The sequence below is a fragment of the Platichthys flesus genome, chromosome 10 (genome assembly GCF_949316205.1).
Source record: "Platichthys flesus chromosome 10, fPlaFle2.1, whole genome shotgun sequence".
Taxonomy (NCBI): Eukaryota; Metazoa; Chordata; class Actinopteri; order Pleuronectiformes; family Pleuronectidae; genus Platichthys; species Platichthys flesus.
The window spans coordinates 8715354-8741890 of NC_084954.1; the positions used below are offsets into that span (position 1 = coordinate 8715354).

The following is a 26537-nucleotide window of genomic DNA, read 5'->3' on the forward strand; positions in this document are numbered from 1 at the left end:
TGCAAAACGCTATGTGTGGCGGAAACCCAACACTGCCCGTCACCCTGAGAAAACCATCCCAACAGTGAAACATGGTGGTGGTAGCATCATGCTGTGGGGATGCTTCTCTTCAGCAGGTACAGGGAAACTGGTAAGAATAGAGGGAAAGATGGATAGAGCTAAATACAGGGCAATCCTTGAAGAAAATCTGATGCAGTCTGCAGAAGACTTGAGACTGGGGCGGAGGTTCATCTTCCAGCAGGACAATGAACATAAACATACAGCCAGAGATACAATGGAATGGTTTAGATCAAAGCATTTTCACGTCTTAAAATGGCCCGGTCAAAGCCAAGACCTGAATCCAATTGAGAATCTATGGCAAGTCTTGAAAATTGCTGTTCACAGACAGTCTCCTTGCAATCTGACTGAGCTTCAGGTTTTTTGCCAAGAAGAGTGGACAAACATTTTCATCTCTAGGATGCAAAGCTGGTAGAGACATACTCCAAAAGACTTGATGCTGTAATTGCAGCGAAAGGGGGTTCTACCAAGTATTGACTCAGAGGGGTGAACACTTAAGCACCCAACAGATGTCAACTTTTTTGTTCTCATTATTGTTTGGGTCACAAAAAAAGGTATTTTGCACCTTCAAAGTACTATGCCTGTTGTGTTGATCAAATGGGAAAGAGTTTGTGTAAGTCTATTTGAAATCCAGTTTGTAACAGTACATAATGGGAAGAGGTCAAAGAGGGTGAGTACTTGCACTGTACCTGCCTCAGCGCTGATGCAAATTTACTGCTGGTAGTCGTCAGAACACAAACCTCATTACAAAATATTTGAATAATATTTAAATCATGGAAAGATCACATGGAATAAACACAAACTCCTGAAGTATGTATTTATTTCATATAATAAATGTTATGTTTGTGCGCTTGTTGAAGAGTTCCTTATGACTTATTTAGGAACATGTAACTCGACTCACGTCATTCCATATTCAAGTGAGCCTTGAAGGTAAAGAAGCTTTTATCACAAAAAGAGCAAAAAACTATGAAAATATTAAATACAAAATCTTTATTCTTTCTCAGAAACGTTTTTTGTTTTTTTTTACATTCATGAAGCTGCAGTAGTGCTGAACATCAGTCAAGTATGTGCAGTAGAAAATCCAGTTATAAAACATTTCTGTTGATCACTGGATGTTGATTCTCAGACAGCAGCATCTTCACATGTTTGGACCCAACTGCATGTGAAACAGTGATCACTCACCTGAGGATCCACAGATATGGTATGAAAATCAAACATGTGATTATCAGTCAACCTCTGAGGCACAGCTGCACGATCGTACGTCTTTTATGAAACCCATGAAGAGGCCAGTCGATTATTCAAAAACAACTTTTGACTAAACATTGTTTAGCTTTCAGCGTGCAAAAGCATTACAGTGCAAATCTCAATCTCTAACCACAAATGCAACAGTATACGATGTAGTTGTTTGGCAAAGTGCTCTGTCCGATGAGGTTTTCCAACCCGACACGCGAGAGACTTCATCACACGGCTGTTTCATGCTCCACATAAGGCATCTGAGCATCCGGAAGAAAGCTCTCCATCTCTTCCTGAGATGCTCCGTCCTCTTGTCGTGAGGCCGATCCGTTATTTTCTTTGGACTGCGGAGGCAGCGTTTGTTGTGATGAGAGCTGCAAGAATTAGGGACACATTAGAGAATTGATTTACACTATTCACAGCCAGAATGTAAAATACCACAATTCTACAACGACAAATGATTTCGCTTCACGTCATCTTAGCCAGAAACAGTCAGCGCAAGTGTGTGTGTATGTGGAGCTGGTCTGACAAAGGTCAAAAGGGCAAAGTCAATAAAATGATGGTGCAAAAAAAGAAATTTTCAAATATATGTCTATAAACAATAAAGAAACAATCAAAATCTTATATTGATCAGGAAATTATTCAGTAGCCGACAGAAGTCCAGACACAACCTGATATAGATGTGTTTTTTTCAGAGCGAATTGAAGCTCATTCTATCACTTTATCTCACCGTCTGTCCGAGTGGAGTCACACAGCACAGCTTCTTTTTCAGGTGTTCAGGAAGAAACCACAGCAGTTTCCCCATCAAGGGAAAGACTGTGCCTGGTGTCACATCCTCCTCTTTCATAGGACCTGAAGAGAAAACATTTTAAAGTCAGACTGAAAGGCTCTGAAGCACAGGTGTAAATATAAAAAACTCGCCTACCTGTGAGAAAGCTGATGATCAGGCCTATCACAATGACTGTGAAGCAGTTAAACGCACTGTACCACATGTATGACAGTGAATAAAACCTCTTCAATCCAGTGGGTCGGCTGAGGAGCAGAGAGACATGTCAAAGTTGGGATATGACCACAATAAACACATTGAACACACACTCACACAGTGTAATCTATACCTCAGATTGCTGCTGATTGCAGTCTGAATGACAGCAGTCAGGTTGTCTGACAGCAGGTCAACTCTGCAGTTAGGCGGCGGCGGCCTCGTGCCGGGGCTACGAGTGAAGATGCTCCCGATGCCGACCCACAAAGCCACGGAGAGGCCGGCGCCCAGACCGGCCAACGCTCCCTGGAGACAACAGCAAAAACCAATGATGATTTCAACAGTCTAGCCAGAGGCTTCCAACATCAGAGTGGTTTCTGTACGATCCCATCCAAACAAGAGGCAGGGAAACCCCATTTGGGAGCTCAACCTTACTCCAGATGTTTGTGGAGGCTGCTGAGACTCTCCAGATAATCTCAACTCTGGTTATCTCACCCTCTCAAATGCAGATAAAGGACAGCGGTGAAGTTAAGGGCCACGGCTGTATTATAAGGTTTTAAAAAACAACTATTGGAGCATTGTGGTCATTAGAAGATCTGATTATTGAGCTGTGATGATTTATGTCAAGATTATTTTTGACCAAAGTAATCGGAACAGTAACAAAACAAGATTACACTGTATACTGCCTCATGCCGGATCTAACTGGGATGTGGGACTTACAGTGGAGTTGGCCCAGGGGAAAAACATCCCGAGAGAGAACACACCCAGAATAGGACCCCCGACCATCCCGAAGATTTTTAAAGCCACCTGGAGTTCAAACGTCAGAACAATAAAAACCCTTATTAGAATATTCAGTGCAAACTTAGTGAGAAGAGTTGGTTATTATTTGTTCATACAACCCTGTGAGCTTACCTGTAGAACTGAATCACCCATCAGGTGGGTGAGATAGGCCATTGCCAGACACAGCAGCCCATAAGACATAGCTTATTGAGGAGACAAGTAAAAACATTAGAGTTAAACTTACATTTATTATGCAGTTTACAGGCTTGTTTTTCTGTGCATGTAAAAGCTCTGCTAATAAAAAAAAAAAGGCCAAAGTCTGAAGCATTGTTAATTTTGTTGACGAAGACTATGACGAAATATATTCGTTAACAACCTTTTTTCCATGACGAAGACGAGACAAAGACGTAACGTAAACGAATCTTTGAAAATAAAAACTATGACGAAATCTATTTTAATTTTCGTTGACGAGACGAGACGAAAATGTCGGTGGTTGACAAAGTCACAATAATTTTTTTAAACATCATCGTATCAGGCCATCATGAAGTATCAGGAGTGTGCGAGTGAGTGTGTCTGTGTGTGTATGTGTGTGTGTGCCCCCCAGATAGCGCTCAGGTCCGTAGCTCCGCCCCCCGCCTCGCGCACTCGCTCAGAGAGACACAGTGAAAGCAGAGCTCGTTCTCTATGAGCAGCCTCTCAGTGACTGACTGCTTCTTAACTATGAAAACAGTGAAAACACAGAGTTTCTCTGGTCTTAGCTGATCAGAGATCAGCCCCTCAGCTTCTTGATCAGAGCAGAAGCTGCAGTTGGTTTGTACCGATGTTCAGTTTCTGTGTCCGGCTCCAGTCTGACCTGCTCTCCCTTTTTGTTTTCACGTTTAAAATTAAATATATATTTTTAAGCTATTAGGCTGCAGCTATATGTTTTTATAGAAAAGGAGTTTAATGTGGCTATTAAATGTGACTAAAACTAGACTAAAATGGAATTTGTTTTCGTTGACTAAAACTAGACTAAAACTAAGAAGGATAAAAATGACTAAAAGGTGACTAAAACTAGTATGCATTTTCGTCAAAAGACTAAGACTAAGACTAAATCAAAAATAGCTGCCAAAATTAACACTGGTCTGAAGCAAAAGGGGTTTTCCCGGCCTTTGTTTCGTAAAGCAGCTACTTCCCTGAGAGACATGTGACGTCCCTGCCCACTAGCTACCATCCTCAGAGAGCTCACCTAAGGCTTTGGACAGCAGGATCGCTCTGGATTCCGTCATGGCTGGAAAATGTGGTTTGATGAGGTCTTCCATCGTCACAGTGGCCAAAGAGTTGAAGGCAGAGGAGATGGTGCTGCAGGGGAAAAACAAAAGGACTAATACATCGGTCCTGTAGTAAATTCTCACTTCATGATGTTTAAAATGTTCAAAATCATTGTGCAGGACATATTCTGTATTACTTTCAGTAAGTATCAAATAAAGATATTAAAATGCTTGAATAAGGTTAACAAAATAAAGTGTAAATGGTGAGGTTTTAATGTAACTGAGCGGACCTATGAGCTCAAAACGTCCCCAGAATAAAGTGCAACGTTTATTCAGGGTGAGTTTTACTCAAGTCAAACCGCGTCAGGGATTACTACAGCTCCATCAAGAGTGAACTGAATCGTGAAATATTAAATTTTACCATTTAATAGCTGCCTGTGCAACTGGGCTCTTTGCAGCATCTTTTCTGGTTTTGGTAAAAGGGAGACGACCAAACTTTGATGGTCTTATGTCGTTTTGAACAGGAGGTTCAGGGCGTCTGAGACGAACCTAGGTAAAAAAGACTGAAAATAAAACTGTGTTGAGCGTCGTACCTGAGAGCTGCACTGAATAGACAAGCAACAAACAGTCCGGGAAGTCCAGGCAGACCCTGGAGCATGTCCATCACAAAGTATAACACCATCTGTGGGAAATACCCCATTTCACAATTTGCAGGAAACTTCAGTTGGTTTTGCATGGATGTGAGTAGCCACAAACAAAATACAATCCCTAGAAAATGCAAATAGTCTCACAGCTTTGGATTTTCTGTTAAGCCTACTGTTTGAAAACAAACTGTATCAAATTTCCTCATTTCCCAGAGGATGGGGCAAAAAGCTAGATGGAAAACAACGATAAGTCGGGGGGGGGGAACTGAAACTCACTGCATCCGTGGAGTGGGAGCCCAGTTTGTCGGAGTGATCTTCACCACAGTAGCATGCAAACATGACCAGGCCCATCACACAGCTGAGAGCCAGAGCCAGCTGGAGGGAGGGAAACACCATGTAGCAGGACCTGCACAGAGGACAGTGGATTTAAATGTATTTACTCCTGAATCAAACTAGTGAATAAAGATTTTGACCAGATGATGACTGAAGAGTGATAATTTGAGTTATTGGAATTTAAAGTCGCTGCTTAGGACATTGAATAATGCAACTACATTATAGTTTCTCAAATAGTCACAGATATATTCAACTGTGAACCAAAAATATTATTGTGTAGGAAAAGTCAGGGGGTCACCACGGTCAGTGTAAGGGCACGGTGACACACATGTGAATCTCATCTCGTGCTGAATGTGAGCAGTGCGATGAGACACCAGTAAAAGTGCCAAGTGGGGATATTTACAATGCAACTATATAGGAAAAGGTGATTCATAATGCAAATGAACCATAAATGTTATGTAGATAGCTGGAAACTTTACATAATTTACAGTTCTACTCGTAAATGTTCAAACAAAAGCCAACAGAGGTTTTGTCTTTTGAGTGTGTTGGTTTTCATGTACCATTTGCTTTAATATCAAAATCTGTAGTTTAAATCTACAGAAATGCTAAAAGGCTACAGTCCGTGTACCTGACAGCCTCCTTCTCTGTGCGCGAGCTGAGATATCTTTGCACCTGAGTCTGGTTCACTCCGTACAGGGACAGCATGAGGAAGATCCCGCCCACCCCCAGAGTCCAGAATGTGTGTCTCTCTGTTGGATCTGGGTTCAGGCTGAAAACAAAAGGGAAAACACAAAACAAAGACACAACTTTAACAATTCAGAAGGTAGCCTTAAATCAAACTGAATGACAGTCACTGTTGTTTAAGGATGTCATAATAGAAAGTGCATGCACAGGTAAATATGATGAATCTGACCTCGGGGACATTCAGGATTTTAGTTAAACCGCAAAGATCTATCGCTGACTTCACTCATTCCTTTCTTCTCTTGGGTAAATGTGCAAATCAGTGAAATTAGTTGTTATAGTGTAGCTGTTGTTTGGGAGGTAGCTACAGCAGCAGAGACCAACTCAAGATGGGAGAGTCAGGAGCTGGAATTCTTCTGCAGGTGAAGGCTGTTCACAATCCTCACATATTAGTGTATATTATATATTATATTAAATTTGTACAGGAGAATAGTGCCTGTCTAATTCCACAGATACACCGCTCTCTCTCAAAGCCGAACCCAAGGTCAGGTAATAGATAAAGGACCAACCAACAGAACATAGTAGTGTCTACGTTCAGGGACTTTCACATCGAACTCAGATGCCCAAGACAGAGAGGCACCAACTTCAACTTTCACGGACTTCCACTCTTTTGTGTATTTCACCTGTGGCAAGATGCAAGGACACAATGTGGTTTAGTTATACATACTTTAGGTTTAACTATCCAATAGGATTCAAACACAGAGAGTTTCTGCAATTCTAGCCATTCGTGGATGCGCACCTGGAATGGGTGACACAAGTAGAGGGAGATATACAGGGATGCTGTGGGAGACATCTTCAGACTTTTAATCACAATTAATCATGTTGCTCTGTATATATGTATATTGTTCCATCTTCTGTTCCCCTTAATGTTTAAAGTCTACATCAGCTGCTGCCTGAGTTCTCCTTTCACCAGCTTCCAGAGAACTTTCATAACAAAGGCTAATATACTTTTTGCTGCCCCACTCAGTTGAGGCGTGAAGGTTTAGTGGCGAAACAGCCATGAACCTTGAAGCTCCGCATTGACGATGACTTACTCGAGACCAGAGATGCGGTTTCCCTCCCAGACTTTCCTCCACACTTCCGACACTCCTCCAGTCTTCTGCACCCCAACCACGATGACAGCCAGCTGCCCAGCGAACATCACAAGTGTCTGAAAGACGTCTGTCCAGATGACAGCCTTCAAACCACCCTGTCAGGAAAACAGAGGACACATGACCCCGATACATGCTAACATTAAAACACTAAATACTATATTTACACTTTATATTAATACATAACATCTTGTAACTGTAGACTTTTCTCTACAAATGATTCATAAACCCAGTTTTGGAGGGTTACCACCTTTCTGGGATGAAATGTATTGTATTTGGACAATATCAAATGGAATTTGATTTGATTTTGAATGGTGATTTATTCTTTTGTGTGATAAAGTCTGTCCTGAGCTGTAAACAGACACAACATTGTACACAAGTTCAACAGAAGAGTGAATGAATCGAATGAAGCACTGATGATGATCACAGATAATAAATCGAGAACATTGAAAAGTCAGAACATCTGTCTGTGTGATAATAACTCACCATGGTTGTGTATAACGTGCACACGAGCCCAGTGGCCAGCACTGTTCCCCACAATTCAAACCCAGTAACTGAGAGAAAACACAGACACAGTCGCACATGAAATCTCTTCCATTCAGATTTCATGAGTCGGAGAAAATGTATTTTTCTTACCTGCATTTAGTGCAAAGGCAGGAGTGTAAACACAGACTCCCATATAGATAACCTGCAGCAAAGTAAATCAAATGTAAATTATACATCGAATTTACAAAAGGTATAATAATGAAGATTCTGAAAACAATAAAAAGATGCCTCAATGCACCTGATTATATCAGAGCGATAACAAAATGTTAAAAAGAAATATGCTTATTTGCTTTGCTATGTCTTAAGGAAATTGCTCCTGCTCCACACAGTTAAACCATGTCATTTTTACACGTGTATAGTTTCTTTATAGCTGCAACAAACAAGTTATAACAACAAGTTAATCACTGAAACATGAGTTATGACAATCTTCTCTTTTTAGGGGAAAAATGTCCAATTATTCATTTTACCTCAAACATGACTGAATCAGTTACTTTATCAATGTCATAATTCTGGGTTTTTGCCATCTGCTATATTTATTAAAAGCGTGTTGCCAACACATACACTGAACTGAGGTACAGGAACTGAACTCACCATCTGACAGATGAAGGTCAAAGTTCCACAGATACGCACTGCTTTACTGAAGCGCATTTCGAGATACTGCGGAAACAAAATGTCAGTCATTCAGAAAAAAAAACACATCTGGAAAAAAACAATACAACTGAAAAAAAATTCAAGGTTAAACCTGGTAAGTGCTGAAGAGCCGAAGTCTGTAGAACACTGGAATGTAAACTTGGGCTGGAATGAGAAGACCCAGAAAGTAGGCACAGCCGATGAACCAGTACTGAGTCCCGTGGGTGTAGATCTCCGCCGGCACGCCGATGATCGCCACGGCGGACTGGAACGAGGCGATGAGGGACAGGGAAACAGGAAGACAGTGCATGTTCCTGTCTGCCATCAGGAACTCCTGTGTGGTGCGCTGACGGCCGCCGGACAGAGCGTAGTACAGGCCGATGCCCATGGAGGCGGCGAGCAAGACGGCAAATACCACATAGTCTACCACTGTGAAGTGCTTGTGGTCGGAGAGGTCCATTGTGATCGTCTCCCGGCTGCAGCTGGAGAAGCTGTCTTCCTCCCACAGTCGCAGAGTCAGACGGATGAGAAGCGTCTTCGTCCACACCCATCAGGAGGGTCCAGCCCTGGAGAGAGACACCACGCTGATTAACCTGATCTGACCAATAGAAAATGATTGCTATTCGCAGCCCGAATCCTTTGAGAAAGAAAAGCAGCAAATGGAAATTTATTTTACGAATCAAAGAAGGGTTTCAAATCAACATAAATATTTGAACGGAAGTTGGGACTCTTGAAATTGATCCTCTTTATTGGAAGATTCCTCAAAACAATAAACTGATTATTATAACTTCTGATTCATTTTTTGTTGATTCTCGATTAAATCAACTGAGCACTGCTGCTTTAGTTGGCTAAAGAATCAAGCCCTCACACGCTGGATTCCCCCGAGCTGGTTTTTTCACATTTTTTCATTCCGAGACAGAAGATTACTTCACCGTCAACTAAACTGACCTGTTTGTGTGAATTGTTACATGAGACGACCTTCTGTCTGTGAAATGGGAGAAATCAAGGTCAGACAACCCTGTGTCAACACCCCCCCAACTATCCTGATCCAAAAATACTGAGCGTTGCTTTGGAAATGTGGAAGGTTGAAGGTCGAGTCTCCAGTTACTCCTCCTCCCCCTGTGGTCGTGTGTACGCAGCCCAGAAGACAAACAGCAGAAACGGAACTCAGTAGATTTTACAGGACAACAAGCATTGTGGACAAACGTTTTTTATGGTTGTTTCCCCACAGTTACGTAGTTATAATTATTTAGCAATTTGCATTTGTAAAATCACATTTATGAAACATTATGGGCCAAATAAGGCAAATAATAAGCTGGCTGAAAAAACTATGTATTATGGGGCTGTGGTAGTAGATTGGTTGGATGATAATTTTGTGTTGATACAGATAAATAAAACAAGAGGGTGGTACACAATTATTAACTCTTTTACTCAGGTAATTGTTTTGAGACACTTTTCAAACCACTATGTCAAAGATGAGCTTTTTCTAGCTTCTTACATGTATGTGATTTTTGTATTATAGAAAAATTAAATTGGAAGAGATGATCACGGTCTGTGGCAAATGTTGATTGCTAAGATTGCACAACAATTCCAATGTCATCGAAAAAACAAGGAAATAAGGAAATAATTAGGAGAATGTCCCATAACGACAGCTAATGATTATTTCGTAATAAATCTGTAGGTTTCTCAATTAATTGTTATCAAACATCTGGCGACTGACAGCCACAACGTTTTCATTTGTCTGGTCACAAAATTAAGTCCCAGAGAAATTGAATTTACCACAATATAAAAGAGAGAAACAGAGTAAATACTGACATATGATAAGTCAGGGAATGATTGATTAATAAATCACTTATCAAATGAGTTGCTGATTGACTGATGTTTCAATACACTGATCAGATACAGAGATAAACAAACCACTAATAACAGTAAGGTCACAATAAACTGTAATAGTAATGAATAACACATGAATAGTAACTGCTGCAATACTGCAACTGAACAAAAGGAAGAACAAATAGAAATTAAAACTGAATCAACATCACATCATGCTGGCTAAATGAGTTTTGTGAGATTTAAAACAGGAAAGACTCACCTTTACATGTTAGCCCCGCTGTGGCCAGACTGGGGCGCCATGCTGTTTACTGGGGTGTGTTCAAGAGAAGCAACGTTATTTCACAACTACTCGACTGAATATTTCCAACAGTAAAAACGGGATCAGGAGATGAAGCACTGGCTGAACTTTATACTTAGAGAGCCTTGAAGTGTTCTGGGTCATAAATTGTGTTCTTGAAGTCTGAAATAAGCCCACCGCCTCATCGCAGCTCACGACTCCACGTGATCAGGCTGTTGTGAATCTAGTTCCGGGACGAGGTTAAACATGTAGGCGGGTAGTCCGTGCTGCGTTCAAGTGCTCCTCGGACAGTTCATTTTATAGTAAAGTTGTTCCTTTTCAGTGGTTGGGTGACAAATCATCCAATTCATTTAATGGCTATAAAACTCACAATATAGAAGAATTTATAAATATAAGTTAACGATTTTGGACACAGCCAATGTGTTCATGTGCTTTTACGTTATAATTTAGAAACAATATAAGGAAATATTGTTCTTTATTTATAAAAAAAAAATAAAAAGAAAGAAAGAATAAAGTTACAAAGCGCTTCACAAGTAAATAATACATATAAATTAACAGTATGCAGCCAACATATCAAGCAACAGATGTGAGCCACTTCAGCCAATGATGTCCTGGCCTTCTTGCTAAATTCTATACAATAGTGACTCACACCTTTTGGCTCAAACTTTCAAACATTTACTGCCTGAGTTCACGAAGCTAACAACACTAGTCTTTGGATTTTTCCAATTACTTTGACAACACGTGAACGCAACATCAATGACGTTTCAGAAGCCGCCAAACTAGAAAAACACACAAATTGTAGCGAGTGTTTACACAAAGTTAATCACATCAATAAACACATCGTTAAACACAACATAACGGAGACAACTAAACAAACATGGAGGGAACATCTACCAAAGGTAACTGACGCCGAGGAGAGCTACACAGACTTGGAGGGAGTTTGTTGTGACTGTAGCAGCTAATGCTAACAGCCGTGTGTTTGAATGGGAGCAACTGAGACTGTGTGTGTGACCCGCAGGAGGAGTCCTGAGTCTCTTGAGTGTCCTGGAGGTCCAGGCGAGGAGCCGCAGACATGTCCCCCCGCAGAGGAGTCGCGTGAAGGAGCTGAGGGCCGAGGCTGAGGCGCTGAGGGTCCGGAGAGAGCAGCTGAAGACAGAGATCCAGACACATCAGGTGATCCACACAGCTACAGACACAACAGGTAGTTCATAGAGCTACAGACACATCAGGTGGTTCATAGAGGTACAGACAAACTAGCTGAAGACAGAGATCCAAACACATCAGGTGATCCACACAGCTACAAACACAACAGGTAGTTTATAGAGCTACAGAAACATCAGGTGATCCACACAGCTACAGACACGACAGGTAGTTCATAGAGCTACAGACACATCAGGTGATCCACTAAGCTACAGACACAACAGGTAGTTCATAGAGCTACAGACACACCAGCTGAAGACAGAGATACAGACACACCAGCTGAAGACAGAGATACAGACACATCAGGTGATCCACACAGCTACAGACACAACAGGCGAAGACAGAGATATAGACACACCAGCTGAAGACAGAGATACAGACACATCAGGTGATCCACACAGCTACAGACACAACAGGTGAAGACAGAGATACAGACACACCAGCTGAAGACAGAGATACAGACAAATCAGGTGATCCACAAAGCTACAGACACATCAGCTGAAGACAGAGAGACAGACACATAAGGGGATTCATACAGCTACAGACACCAGGTAATTCAAAAAGGTACAGACACTTCAGGTGAATCATAGAGACACAGATACATCAGGTGAATTATAGAGCTACAGACACATCAGGTGATTCATAGAGCTACAGACACATTAGGTGAAGACAGAGATACAGACACATCAGGTGATTAATAGAGGTACAGACATATCATGTGATTGATGAAGATACAGACACATCAGGGGATTCATAGAGGTACAGACACATGATATGTATTGAGGAAAATCTGGTGCAGATCCCAATTATCAATGTAAGTGTGCTGAGGGGACTGCTGGGCCTTGTGAGAGCTCTGCACTTCACTGAATACTGCACTGATGCTGATGACTCGTTGTCCTGTGACAGAGTCTTCAGAGACTGAGGACGTCTTTGGACAAACAGAGCACACATCACGAGGAGGAGGAGGAGGAGGAAATGGATGAAGACTCTGAAAACTCACAGCTACTGAAGCTGATGGCCAGACACACACGAGTGAAAGATCTTCTGCTCGCTCATCACCTCATCGGTACCGACCATCACCTGTGTCCTTGTCTATAGAACATTCTCATCAGTGTGTCTTTACAATCCTCCTCACCCTTTTGCTCACGTCACCAGGCGGGTACGACATCGTCAAGACGCGCCACGGCAAGGGAGTGTGCGTGTCTGTGGCGACGGCCTACGAGGGCGTCTGCCTGGAGACCTACAACCTGGAGATGGACCTGAAGCCGACGCTGAGGATCTGTCGCCACAACGTCCCCCCGTTCGTTCCCCTGAGCGGCCTCGCCGAGCAGGGCGACATGCAGACGGACATTCGGGCTTTTCTGGACACACTCAGCCAACATCTGAACGCCTTCGCTGGGCGCAAGCAGCAGCTGAAGCTTGTCAAGGTGCCAGGTTGAGTTCTGATAAGCCTGAGACACCTGCCTCTATAGCTGCTCACTGATATCACAAATCTGGCCTCTAGTGGTGATAACAAGGAATTGCATCATTAATATGGTTTAAAAAGGCCTCCTATTAAAACATGCCGTAACAAATATTTTTTTTATACAGTTATAGAGTTTAAAAAGACGCTAAAGGTTGATATACAACTGCTGAATTGTGCTTTAGCATCTAAACCAAAACATAAAGCAGAACAATTATGCAGCTATAACTCAAAGCAGCTTTTTTTACAACTTGACCCTGACTGACCCTGTCCTCCGTCCGCTTGCAGGAGCAGCACACGACCATCGAAGTGATGGAGAGCAACGCCCTGTGTTCGATACTGGTGCTGATGTTCACTGTGCCGAAGACGAAAACCGCCATCCTCTGCACGCTGAACTACAGCGAACACACCTCATGTCTCCCCGCAAGAGTCCAGTTTGAATGTGACGGTAAGTTTTCAGACTTTTTATTGAAATCATGTGATTGCACCCAATATGATCCAGGATTGAACCTACACACACAGCTGAGCACTGTTTCACATTCACCCTTTCTGTAATTTATCACCAAGCACTAATTCTCTCTTATTCTTATCATAGCACATTAGATTTGAAAAAAATAAGTCAAATATACACTTTGACACTTCATCAGTAGCTATTTCCATAATTAATCAAGTCCTAAAAATGACAAATATTTTTATGGATATTCTCTTTGGGACCAGCTTGAAGAAATCACCTCTGACCGTTAACGGGATGATTATTTTCTTTAAAATATCAAATAGTTGTAAATAAGCCCACAGTGAGCTATCTGATGAACTTATCTTGTTCCACCAACAGCACAAAACTTCTATGTAATGAGTTCACAGCTCCTGTAAAGGTCTTTATATTTGGTTATGACGGTTTATCTGTGCTGAAGAGTATTCAATTCAACAGAGGATTAAACTGAAACTTTTCACCGTCAAGTTTCACTTCCAGCCACCTGCCTTTCAACAGACTAAACAAGTAGTTACTGTATCAGAGGGGAAAACCTCTTTCTCATCACAGCCCTGTTACACATCCGCATTTAGGACAGTAAAAGGATGAATTAAATTAATAAATTAGAGCATATTGGCTTGTGGAATAGCTTTGTTTATGGTGTTAAACTAATACATGTCATTATAGAAAGCATTAAACCTAAAATATTCAAATACATACCTTCCCAGCAAACTTGTAAATACAAAGAAGTGAACCCACATGAATTTGTAATATGTACGTATATTTATTTTTCAGTCAAGGAGATTCTTGAGTCCACAGAGTGGAGGAAAAACTGCAGCCTGCTCATGGAGACTCCACTGCACAAAGCTTTGATGACCATGAAGAAGATGGGGAATATCAATTAATCACAAGTTATGAAGTACAGATATCTAGAGAGAGTAGATGATTCATTTGTGACGATGACTTTCAGGTTCCTCTATGGAGGTTCCAGTATGTCTACACTGCTTCTGTCTTTCAGACTCTCTATAAACGCCGCCACCTTCTTGTGTAACGTTTCCCTCTGGAGCCGCCGCGCCCTCTCCAGTTCCTCACGGGCTTTCCGCTGTTGCCTGGCCAGTTCTTTTTCTGATATCGAGTCGATGGTTGCAATATTTTTCATCTGCATGAGCGACACGTTGCTCTGGACGTAGCCTCTGTGTCTCACTGGACTCGTGGGCTTGGTCGACGGCGGCGGCGCAGATATCGACCGACTCTGCTTCACCTCCTCCGATGCATCACGGTGATGCTTGGATTTCCTGGAGCACAGTCTCCTGCCGTCGGACGTGTGAACGCCTCTCACGCGTGTCTCTGTGTCCCTGTGCTCTCCGATGTCCTTCATGGCGATGCTGCCTGTGGCCTTGGGCTCGCACACTTTCACCATCACCACTCGTCTCTGCTCTTTTATCAGCGAGTCCCGTCTCTGCCGCAGCATTTTACAGGTGTAGCGGTACTGTTTGTCCAGCGTGCTCAGTTTCTGCTGGAGATCCCTGTGCGCCTTTTGGTTCAACACTCTCAGCTCTCTCTGCAGAACCGCTCGCCTGTGGACTGGATCCACCTAGTTGGAGAAATACATGTTTTTACGCCATTTCCTTTGTCATGTTACTCTTTATAATAAAAACCAATGTCGTTACCTGATGTGCGTGCATCATTTCCCAGAGTGCTGCTAGACAGTCTGCTGCTATGGCTGTGTGAGCGTGTGTAATATAATAGCCCCATTGTATCTGAAATTAGGTGAATGGGATTGTTGGTTAATTGCAGTGAGGTTGGATTTCAGGAGGCCTCCACAGCCACAGAGCTTCTTGCACGCTCCCCAATAAATACCGATGTCACATGATCGGTCAACGTTTGAGATCCACAAGTTATACTTTAGGTCCGTCTCTCCCTCATCTTGTTTGACAGTAAACCTAAATATTACTAAAACTTATTTTCAGACCGAAAAATGAGTTGATTAATAGAGCTTATATTCAATGATTTTAAAATAATGAAGTTGCAGCTCTATTATCTTCTCCATCTAACTTTACATCACTGTATTTCTCCATTGGCTTGTTTTGCCTGTAAATATTCAAATTGGTCATAAACATACATACATCCTCACTGATCCTGTTGGTGAAGATCGATATCATTATTGATTATTGTGTAATATTCCTTTAACATGGCTCGTCACAGTCACGCAGCCTGGAGCCTCCTCCTCTTCCTCCTCACAGTTTGGTGGTAAGTAGGAGGAGGAGGAGGAGGAGGACGACGATCATGCCGCAACAAAACAAAACTTCCCACAATCTCACTTTCTCTTCTCCCAGTTGATGAAGCTTTAAACGTCTTTTATCAGGTGAGTACATTTCTCGTTGCTTGAACATAATGTACAGATACAGAAACGCTGTTTAACACTGTGAACTGTGCGCGGGTGCATCCTCTGCGTCTCGTGTCAACTGTAATACAACTTCATTCATCTGTTGCAGGATTAAACACTTTAAAGTCCTTAACAGACGTAACTAGCGGATCCGTTCACATTTCAGCGCATGCGCGTTGTGTAACTGGGGATTGTCTAACCGATCCTCAGTCAAATAAATAACTTTTAAAACTAATTCAAAAACTTTGAACTGTTCTTTCTCTTCTTCTTTCTTCTTCTGCTAAATAGTTTTGTTTTTCATGTCCTCGGTTCGTAAATCATCTGTTCAAGTTGACACATATTAAATCGATTTTCTGATTAAATGTAGATTTTTCCTTTCAGAGTCTGAGTGATAATTGATATTTTTAAAATTAAAAAATCTAATGATTCCTAAAATGTTGTTATCAAACACATGTGATTAAGGTTTGATATTTAACAGCCTAACCAAAAACGTTTGACTATGAATACAAATAATGAATAAGAATTAAACTATTAGATACATTGTTTCTTCTGTAAAGTAAAACGGTTCATATCTTTACACTTAATTATTGCTGCAATTATTCATTCATGGCAACGGTGTGCTGGGCTGGACAATTCTATATATACAAAAAAAATCTCAAACCTTCAAAGTGCACATTCACACATCAAGTATGGACTGGAGTATAGAAAATGTATTTGTTTATTCTGAGAATCATGGAAACACTAAGCACATTGCTTTTGTTTTATGTAAGAAGGCACTAAAGCATGTTTGCATTTCGATATTATACTGTTATGTTATCTATAAATTATTGGGAGGATCACATTTGCAGTTTCTGTAAGAACCGTCTGCCCGGGTATGGTCGTCATTGCCACTGAGGTTAACTTCCCTTTTGTTCTGTTTTCACAGCTGCCTCTGCTGGACCTGTCAGATGCATCACATCCTGCACCCTGGAAGAGTTTTATGGGGAACCGTCTACCAGACAGTGAGTGTTTGAATTCTAAACTAAAAGCCTCCGTGAAGTTGCCTCAGGTTAACTTGGACACAGCATTTATAGGGGTTGCAACACTGGTATTTGAATTGTTAAACCCAACTTAATTCCTTCACTAGTCCTGGAGAAAGTGTTGCACGAGTTTTGCCAAGATGATGCAGGCGGTGTGTGTTGACGTCCCCGGAGGACCAGAGAATCTGCTGCTGCGGACTGTCCCCAGACCTCAACCCAAAGATGGAGAGGTCCTGATTAAAGTTCATGCTACTGCTCTGAACAGGGCAGATTTACTGCAGGTACACTTGTTATGTTATCACCTGTGGACAGAAATCAGATGCATTGCAGCCAAATAAAAGAGTGAAAAACATCCGGGCTCTTGATTTTCCACAGAGGCGAGGACTGTACCCACCTCCCCCAGGTGAGAGCGACATCATCGGTCTGGAGGTGGCTGGGACCGTGGACACGCTGGGCCCTGGGGTGAAACGCGGCTGGAGGCCAGAGGACAGGGTCATGGCCCTGCTCAGTGGAGGAGGATACGCAGAATATGTTGCTGTGCCTGAGGAGCTCCTCATGCCCGTTCCCCCGAATCTCACCCTGTCTCAGGCTGCTGCCATCCCAGAGGCCTGGCTCACCGCTTTCCAGCTGCTGGCTCTCGTAGGTATATCATCAACTACAAACAAAAAACACAACCAAACAACAAATAATAGATATTTAATGAAGAATAAATAAACCATTTTGATTTGATAATCGCTACATAAACAATAGGATATGTATTTATGACTGATCATTTAAGTTGCAACTGGATGTTTATACCTCCCTGTGTCCTCAAGAAAGACACATGAACACAATTATTTTAAATGAGTTCCAACATCAGCCCATTCTCTCTCTGTCTTCTCGGCTGCAGCTCAGGTGAAGGAGGGTGAGGTGGTACTGGCTCACGCTGGAGGCAGCGGCGTGGGGACGGCTGCCGTTCAGCTGGTCCGTCTGTTCGGCGCCGTGCCCATCGTCACGGCCAGGAGCGCAGAGAAGCTGAAGATGGCCGAGAAGCTGGGAGCCGCAGCCGGGCGGATGTAACTGGGAGCAGAACGTGAGCTGCTTGGCCACGGATGGACGCTGGGTGCTGTACGGCACCATGGGCGGCCGAGCGGTGGAGGGAGATTTCCTGGGCAAGCTGCTCGCCAAGCGAGGACACTTGCTCAGCAGCCTCCTCCGCTCCCGCAGCCTTCAGGTGAGAGTTCCAACAAAGCGACAACAGGCCAACAGAGATGTAATGAAAATCGGACACGTTTCAATTGTTCACTTTTGTGCACTCTCGTGTCTTGTTTTGCCAAATGAGGCCATTTAAATAGAGTAAATGTAGATGGAGGATGTGTCTCCACTTCAAATAAAGCCAAAATATCTCGAGCACAAACGCTGCTGTCTTTAGTATTTGGAGCAGAAGCGATTAGAGGATGAAGCTGCGGCATCAAGCTCCTGGCTTTATACTGGCTCAACCAATCGTTAGTCAGTCTCAGCTGTCAATCACGACATTTCATCCCATTTCAACAGCTAACAAAAAGCAAACTTACTGGCGAAATAAGCATTAGAACATTTATCAGTTTGAGAAGAACTACATAAAATGACACCATCTTTGGGTAAAAGTTAAAGCGTGTACCTTGCCGTTTTAGTTGGAAGTGGGTTTTTATATCATATATAGCAGCCAGCCACCAGGGGGCAATCAGTTTTGTGGAGCCATCATGTTGTCCATCTTTATATGTCTATTTCTATGCTGTTAACACATCTCTTGTATTTATTCACACATCTGTGACTAAGACGGACTTATTCTCTCCCCAGTACAAAGCGGACCTGGTCAAAGCCTTTTCTACTCGAGTGGTACCGCACTTCTCGGACCAGGCTGCTTCCCTGAGGCCGGTGATCGACAGCACGTTCAACCTGGAGGACATCGCAGCGGCTCACAGGCACATGGAGGCCAATAAGAACATGGGCAAGATTATCATTAATGTGATTCCACAGAAACAGGAAACTTAGATGCAGTGATATAGACTGAAAGGCCATTGCCCTGATATGTATTCTTCATTTTTGCGATTTTCCTACAAATTTTATTGTGATTTTATATGATTAAATATACAGCATCCAAAAATAAAATAATCCAAATATGACATATTCCTTCAGTGCAGTTTCTGTGTGATGAGTGATAAAAAGTTCACTACCCATCTTTAAAGATTGTGTTCATACTGGAGATTGAGAGGCCTCCTGACAGTGAAAAAGTTGTATGTGCCCAAATAGAAACTTTTGCATAAGTAATTTAAACTGCACTATATATATATTCACCACTAGATATCACTAAGTCATACTTTTTACAAATACATTTCTGTAGCTGATACTACATTCACAAACTAGATTTTTTTTTTTTTTTTATTATTGTTTTTAAACATTTATAAATGTCAATAGAAACAGGAGAGATGGATAGGATACTTCAAATCCTATTTCAAATCCTTTCAAAAACACAAAATACTATTGATTGCCATTTGATGCCACACACTTCAGTTTACACTCCACTTGTCCATCTCTTGATTTCACTTCAACAGCCTCTTTATACATTCACTCAAGGCTGAAAGGTAAATTATCTGCAGCAGTCCTACCACAATATTAGTTTGTAATTACTAAAACCTTTAGATATAAAAGTCACAAAAGCGAGTACAAAAATAAACAATGCACAGGTGATTTAAAAACAGGCAACTTTTATTTTCAACGGACATAAAATCTTATAAAAGCACAGTAAATAATCTACCAAAGCGTCTTTTATAATCATGATCACAAAGCCACAAGCTTTCAATATAATACTGTAGTTATTACCCTCTAAACTAGTATTGCAGGAGTCTGTTACTGTGTGAAGTTAACTAGTCGTGTCGCGTTGTGTTTCACCCTCATTAACCTGATGAACTGCAGCTTCCAATCATCAACCATCTGAGGTGTCTGAAACACAGTGAAACCCGGAGCTCACACCCAGCCGGGGTTACATATGACGTGTTTGGTTTGTAACTGACATTAAAGGATGAAAACAGTGTTGCTTGTAGTTACAGCACATTTTTACTGCATTTTCTACTGACTAGGTGAACCTTTTGGATTTGTGTGTCACTTTATAACAAGATATTGTCATGTGAATAACTGCATTGGATGAATAATCAACTTGGACTACTAGCACATGCTTAAACCGAAAGGAAATCACCACTGTTACCCTGTCAGGCATCCGGCAGCCACAAAATCTCAGTGCAATATCCTTAAAACTCTTTCGTCTTCAGACACATCAAGACTGAAGTTTGTATTTCTCCTCTTAACTAAAACTTCGAAGCTACCAAACTCGATAGATGATCACAATCGAGGTGCAGGAACTTCAGTGATGACACCAGTTCACAGACGAAGGTTCATGAGGCACTGAGCTCTGTCATTGCCAGTGCCAGTGTAGTTACTGGGATTGTGGGGAATAAAAATAAAACAAAAGGAAACAATGGAACCAAACAGTCCAATCTCTTGTGGGTCGTACTGGTAGAGTGGCTGAGACCAAAAGGCATGTGGGAGCAGAGGGTAGACATGGATAAATATTGAGTATATGTTGTGTTCAGTAGCACCGGCAGAAAGAGTTTGTGTTGGTCAGCGTCAGAGGGTTTGAACGATGACGGGATACAGTAGGGACATGTGTTCTGCGCCTCGGATTGGCAGCTTGTGTGTCGTGTAGTGATGGATGACCTCGGGGATGGTGGAGAAGGGAGGGCTGTTCTCCCCTAGCACATAACGCCCGTCTCCAGACTGAGTGAACTTCATGTGCATGAAGCCTTTGCAGCTCCTGGGAAATAAGGAAAGAGGAACAGGAGAGGTGAGTCTGTGTTGACGAGCTTCACTGGATTTTGAATTTAAAAAAAAGGTTCAGTGTGTGAGATTTAGGTTAAAGGGATGAATATAAAATAATCCTAGTGATGTTTTCACTAGTGTGTAATCATTTGAATTGTACAAATTGTTGTCTCATTTTCATGCATATTTCTCTACGGTGGCCGCCATGTTTTTCTACAGAAGCCCAGACTGGACAAACTAAACAGCTTCTGAGTTTTTATGACAACTGTAGGCGACCACAGGTTTTCTTTCATGTTTGGTAGGGAAGGGTGAGGTGAGGGGTACTCAGCGGACACATGCATCTTCACCACTAGATGTCACAAAATTCTACACACTGAACCTTTAACAGGTGAACAGGCTTCAGGGTTTTTTAGTGTTTTTCTAGGAAGCCAGTTTTTCACTTGCCAGTGATGAGTGATGAGTGAGAGGGGGGGAGGTCAGTACATAGATCAAGTGTGTAGATGGTAAAAAGTTGATAAATTTAAAGCTGCCTCGAGATTGAAATATGATTATATTCTCACAACAATTTCCAAATGAGGAAAAAACTGGATCAGATAATTTTGGAAACAGCGCAGTGCAGTTAACTAGATTAGAAATCCCCTTTAAGAGATTGCAGTGATACTCCAAATTAACACAGTATGAGGAGACCTATTTTTAGATCGAGTGCAACTCACAGCTTAAGAAATGCTGCATCTCAAGTAGTTTACCATTATGCAGTACACTAACAGCGTCTGGGCACTGGGATTCAAAATGGTCAAAACGTTCAGCATGAACACCAACTTGTCTGAATTTGTAAAACGAAAGAGGGGACACACGTTTTAAAGTCAAATAAGCAAAGCAGCAAATATATTTTACCAGGTGAAAACAGCCTTTAAAATGTTGCAATCACCATTTCCAGTGAGCGCACAATGGTAACGTATGATTTGAGAAAAAAACACCACCCTGTCACACAAATTCACACATTGCTCTGGTAGCTGCGCTCGACAAGTGTAACAACACAAGTATCAAATTAAAGACAAAGCAACAGATACAACTGCCACGGAGATGAGTCAAGTCCAGACGTGAATGTGTTGAAAGCGAGTGTAAACGACGGAGTCAATAGGAGCGTCTACCTGAGTGAGAGCGAGTAGTCGTTGCGGCAGCTCTGGCTGTTCCTCACCAGGTAGGAGCTCTCTTTGCACAGAGTGAGCAGCGTCTCTGCCTCCGAACGGCTCAGGGCTCCATGGTACCACCTGCAGGTGACCGGGAAGAAACACACTTCTTTATGATGTCAGTTCTTCTCTTAAGTCTAAAGTTACCCCGTGAAGTTTTCCTGTAAACACTCTGTGACTGTTCAATGGATATTTTTCCAAGTGAGACATTTGCAGAGTGGCTGTGTGTTTTGGCATATAAATATGCATAGAAAATATTGATAATTGATCGATCATTTCTAAATCTTTCTAAATCCAAATTACATTATAACCAGCTTCTGAAATGTGTTTCTGGTTTTCCCAGCCTCCTGACGAATAATAATAAACTGAAAATATTCAGCTTTGACGGATGGTTGGAAAGTTTTTTTAAAAAATCGCGGAAGACCTTTAAAGGTGATGCAATCTTTAAAACTTATTGACCAAACGGTTAATCAACAGAATAATCTGTAAAGTCATCAATTAAATTGAATTCCTAGTCACAGTCCTACATTGTCGATTGTTTTTTCCTGCAGCACAGCCAGCGGAGGCAGCTGAACTTTGTGAGACACAGCCTAGTTCCAGACCTCTGAATCACCATTCACATTTTTTGTTTGTTCAGCATTTCAAACAAGTCTGATGTTGTGGCCGTTGAGGCCACAACATCAGACTTGTTTCTTCCCGATTAGAGAAACAAATGACAGACTGTGAGCAGATGATGCTTGAAATGCTCCTTAGCCAAAGAGGTATGTAAATAACATACGAGTGATAGCTTGACAGAGGCCTTTTATGCAAAACCACAAAGAGTCATTGTAATAAAACAAATGTGAGCCACCAGACACATAAATATACAACTCGAGAAATGATAAACTTAACTACTGACGTCATACCAACGATTTCTCGTGGCACCTTACACTTCCAGATGTTAAAAAAACTCCCATCCGTCCCTATGGAGTTGTTGAACATGTCGACTTACACTTGTCTCTCCAGATGCAGAAACGGATCCACTCTCTCCCCCAGGAGTGGAGGGGTGTCACCAGCCAGACGGAGTGTAGAGGCCTCGGCACTGGTAGAGGTGGTTCCCGTCTTCGTGAGCCTGGTCTGTTCTGTCTGAGCTCGCGACCGCTCCCTTTCTGCCCCTTCAAACTGAACTGTGGCCAGAAAGAAGATGCAGCCGGTTAGTTTAAGACACATTAGGAACCGGGACAATAAACAACAAGGATGAAAAAGTACCCGCTAAAGCTTTGGAGATGTTGTCCTTCTTCCATTCCCAGGGCTGGTCATATTCATCAGCTGGCCGCTCATCGTCCTGTGGGAGCCGGCTCTCCCTGCTGTCTATCAGGCCCAGTCCGCCCTCAACCTTCAGAGTTTGCTGTTGTGCTGGTGGAGCGGCACGGTGGTGGTGAAGAGTCCTCTCCTCGTATGGGTTATCATACAGCTGACCAGGATCTCCACTTCCTGATCTGTTAGTCATTCCGCCGTGCTGCAGTTCTTTTAGAAGAAAACAAACAGAACAAATTACTTCCTGTTGAATTTTACGGTAACAACATGCTACTGTCTGTCCCTTTGTATAAATGACACATTTTAAAGGAGAAGTTTGATTAAGAGCTTGTGATAAACCTGAGATGATCCGCTGGGCCTCAAATGGCTCCATGTAGCTGCAGCAGTCTGTCGGTGCAGGTTTGGGCTCCCAGGTTGATCTCACTCTTGGGTCTGGACGGGCATCAAACGGGTCAGAGTAGTCTGTGTCACTGTCCGAAGCTGCTGGGGCAGAGGGAACCACCTAAGAAGAGAGAGAGAGAGAGACACAGAGAGACACAGAGAGAGAGAGAGAGAGAGAGAGAGAGAGAGAGAGAGAGAGAGAGAGAGAGAAACAATAAGGATTTAACAAGAAAATGGGGAGGAAGATCTGGAAATGTGAGAAGCAAGGAAAATGAATCAGAAGACAGAGAACACTTACTGGTTCTTCTTGAGCCAACACAGGACTCAAGGGGATTTTACAGCGACCAAACTCCTGAGAGTCCACTTTAATGAGTCTGTGTTTAGGAGACACCACTTTCACCTGTAATGCAACATATAGAAACAAAACTTTCAATAATAATCCAAACAAATGCTATAAAACCTGGAATATGAGCAGTTGTAGTAATAAATATGAGCTAAGTATTTATCATCCAAAAAGTAAATTCATCCATCTGTGCATCGGTGGAGGCAGGCCATACCTCCACACCATTCGGCAGCACTGAACCAAACGCAGGGAAAGAGGGAAGGCTCATTGTGGCACTGCAGGAGCTGAAACCGCCATTCTGCCGCTCCTTATCCGAGTGCTGATATGGGTCCTCGAAATCGAGTTCCTTCTGAGCTCGGTAAGCCCTCAAGATCTCACTCTCTGTGTAATCTGGCCTCGGGGGCTGTGGAGGGTCACGCCTGCTGCCGAAGTTGAGGTAGTCCTTCAGCCACTTTGCCATGGATCTGGGGATGACATTCAGATCGATTTATTTATGGCCTGTAAACACATCGGTACAGCGAGCAACATTAAAATACAGATCATACATTTCAAGAAGATTGGATAAACCTTTATTGATCCTCAGTAGAGGAAATTAACAATCAAAACAGCAGCACGAGGAAGTGGCAAATGTAGAAAGCATAAAAATGGAATACAACAGAAGTAGAAATATTGGCACTTATACTATTAAATGTTTTTCTACATGTGTAGTATGAAGATAGGGATAAGTTGTGCAATTTGTCCAATTATTTTTAATATACAATATAGAATATATACAGTGCAGCACCGCTCTCTTGAACTAAAGATGTTAATGCTTGAAACTAATATATGACATGTAAAAATAAGAAAATTAAGTGCAGCGTGAGACTATGCAGTGAATGGTTTGCACATGAACCCTTGTATTGCACAGACAGAATATTAATTTATATATATATAAAAAAATGGGTATTTAATACACATAAATAACACTGATGAGATAAGTCATGTCGTCGCGATAGAACAACATGAAGCCAGTCGTTTAAAAGTAATTAACATGCGAGTTATAAGTGTCCGATTAGTTACGTGGCCTGATGGCACAACATTGACCGGGAGTTGGAGTCAGTTTGGGGCTTTTGTTTGCATGTGTTAGCCCCAGTTAGCCCACAATGGTTGACAGTGACACACATTGACGACCTTAACAGTTAATCAACAGGTTCAGAGAAAAGACGTCTACATTTAACACGATTGCTGCTTTGACCCTGTGGTAAAGCGGACAGTGTGGTTTTAGATCAATTCTGCAAATCACAGCAAGCAGTAACAACCGCTAGTTAGCATGTCGGGTAAATCGGGGGATTCAATCAATTAGTTCGTTAATCAAACCAGTTGATTGAAGCGTTAACTTCTGATTGATATATATGACAAAATGAACATGTCAGTCTAAACTCAAGTGGCGTTGCAAGTGTGAAAAATAAAACATGGTTTAAATCCGCAGAGTCGATGTTAGCCAAATGTGTAATGTGTGCCAGAGCTAAGTGAAGCTAGCGTCGAGGCGTCCCGAGCTCACCCTCTTTCTCTGCATTGACGGTTCCCGGGTCCGGTTGTTGTGTTTTCTCCTGGTTTCTACCTTCCGGTGTTTACCACACTGGGAAGACGAAACATGGTGGTCCGTGAAATCGGTGCCGCCGTAGGTCAGGTGGGGCAGCTAACGTTAGCCGGACCGGGAGCAGAGCAAGCGGACCGTGGGGCAGACTCACACCGTCCCCGACAGTCTCCGGCTGGCTTAAAGGGGAGTGGAGGGGGTCTCGGATGGGTCGACACTAATATGGGGCCACGAGTTCCTGCCTGATCCACACGTGAACCTGATGTAAACATGGTGTAAACCCTTCCTCTGTAACATGTAGTTTCAGTCACATGGACGATATCATTATTAATTTACTTATTTCATTTCTCCAGTTGATAATGGAGTCAAAGCTTTGCAAGCTTATTTCTGATAGTGAAAGAAAACGACGATTGGTGCTGCTAAATAAAAAGTAAATATCAAAAAATTAAAAATTAAAAAGTAAAAATTATAAATTAAATTTAAAAAAAAATTATAAAAAACTGCGCGCGAACATCCTGCGCAGAAATCCATTGCGCACATCCTGCGCAGAACCGAACTGCGCACATCCTGCACAGAACCGAACTGCGCACTTTCTGATAGACTGCGGTTAGTGTCAAAGATGATTCATAAAAAGATTAAATGATCAGGTGCACAATTCAGAAAGCACAGCAAAGTAGAGAAGAAAGAACAATATAGAGGTAAGAATCACCCCGATTGTGGACATTATTAATGTTTATTTTTGTGGTGGACATGATATGCTATCAGTACAGGAATCTTTTTATATTTTTACTGTTTTTTATAGCTTACAAATTTGTTTGCCTGTGTGTGCATCTGTTTACAGTCCAAAAGTTCTTGGGGATGCATGACAGGTTGCGTGTGTATGTTGGGGGGAACCAATTTGAAATGTCGCCTAGGGCGCCAACATTGCCAGGGCCCTGCGGATACCCTATCACCACATTTGGACAA

The 26537-nt window shown here is 42.2% G+C and overlaps 4 protein-coding genes across 4 annotated transcripts; 2 read left to right on the top strand and 2 right to left on the bottom strand.

Moving 5' to 3' along the window:
- Positions 1-1030: 1030 nt before the first annotated feature.
- On the bottom strand, positions 1031-10626 carry LOC133961857 (sodium-dependent multivitamin transporter-like). The gene is made up of 16 exons (XM_062397221.1): positions 10377-10626; positions 8397-8850; positions 8246-8311; positions 7745-7796; positions 7595-7662; positions 7052-7206; positions 5905-6045; positions 5220-5349; positions 4893-4981; positions 4278-4390; positions 3182-3252; positions 2990-3076; positions 2406-2575; positions 2216-2322; positions 2021-2142; positions 1031-1664 (listed from the first exon to the last, which is right to left on the bottom strand). The coding sequence occupies exons 2-16, from the start codon at positions 8742-8744 to the stop codon at positions 1518-1520; spliced, it is 1866 nt and encodes a 621-aa protein (XP_062253205.1). The 5' UTR covers positions 8745-8850; positions 10377-10626; the 3' UTR covers positions 1031-1517.
- Positions 10627-11182: 556 nt separating this feature from the next.
- cenpo (centromere protein O) lies at positions 11183-15220 on the top strand. The gene is made up of 6 exons (XM_062396564.1): positions 11183-11314; positions 11434-11588; positions 12522-12681; positions 12771-13042; positions 13366-13525; positions 14342-15220. Exons 1-6 carry the CDS (start codon positions 11293-11295, stop codon positions 14449-14451), a joined length of 879 nt encoding a protein of 292 aa, XP_062252548.1. The 5' UTR covers positions 11183-11292; the 3' UTR covers positions 14452-15220.
- Positions 15221-15784: 564 nt separating this feature from the next.
- Positions 15785-19099, top strand: tp53i3 (tumor protein p53 inducible protein 3). Its single transcript, XM_062398165.1, is given in 7 exon segments — positions 15785-15911; positions 16858-16933; positions 17059-17232; positions 17327-17594; positions 17841-17997; positions 17999-18164; positions 18770-19099. Coding segments are annotated over 6 exon segments (1014 nt in total). The 5' UTR covers positions 15785-15911; positions 16858-16879; the 3' UTR covers positions 18965-19099.
- A 558-nt stretch (positions 19100-19657) lies between these two features.
- LOC133962230 (SH2 domain-containing adapter protein F-like) lies at positions 19658-25763 on the bottom strand. The gene is made up of 8 exons (XM_062397753.1): positions 25536-25763; positions 24210-24459; positions 23951-24052; positions 23611-23773; positions 23224-23481; positions 22967-23141; positions 21937-22056; positions 19658-20780 (listed from the first exon to the last, which is right to left on the bottom strand). Exons 2-8 carry the CDS (start codon positions 24453-24455, stop codon positions 20594-20596), a joined length of 1251 nt encoding a protein of 416 aa, XP_062253737.1. The 5' UTR covers positions 24456-24459; positions 25536-25763; the 3' UTR covers positions 19658-20593.
- Positions 25764-26537: the final 774 nt, after the last annotated feature.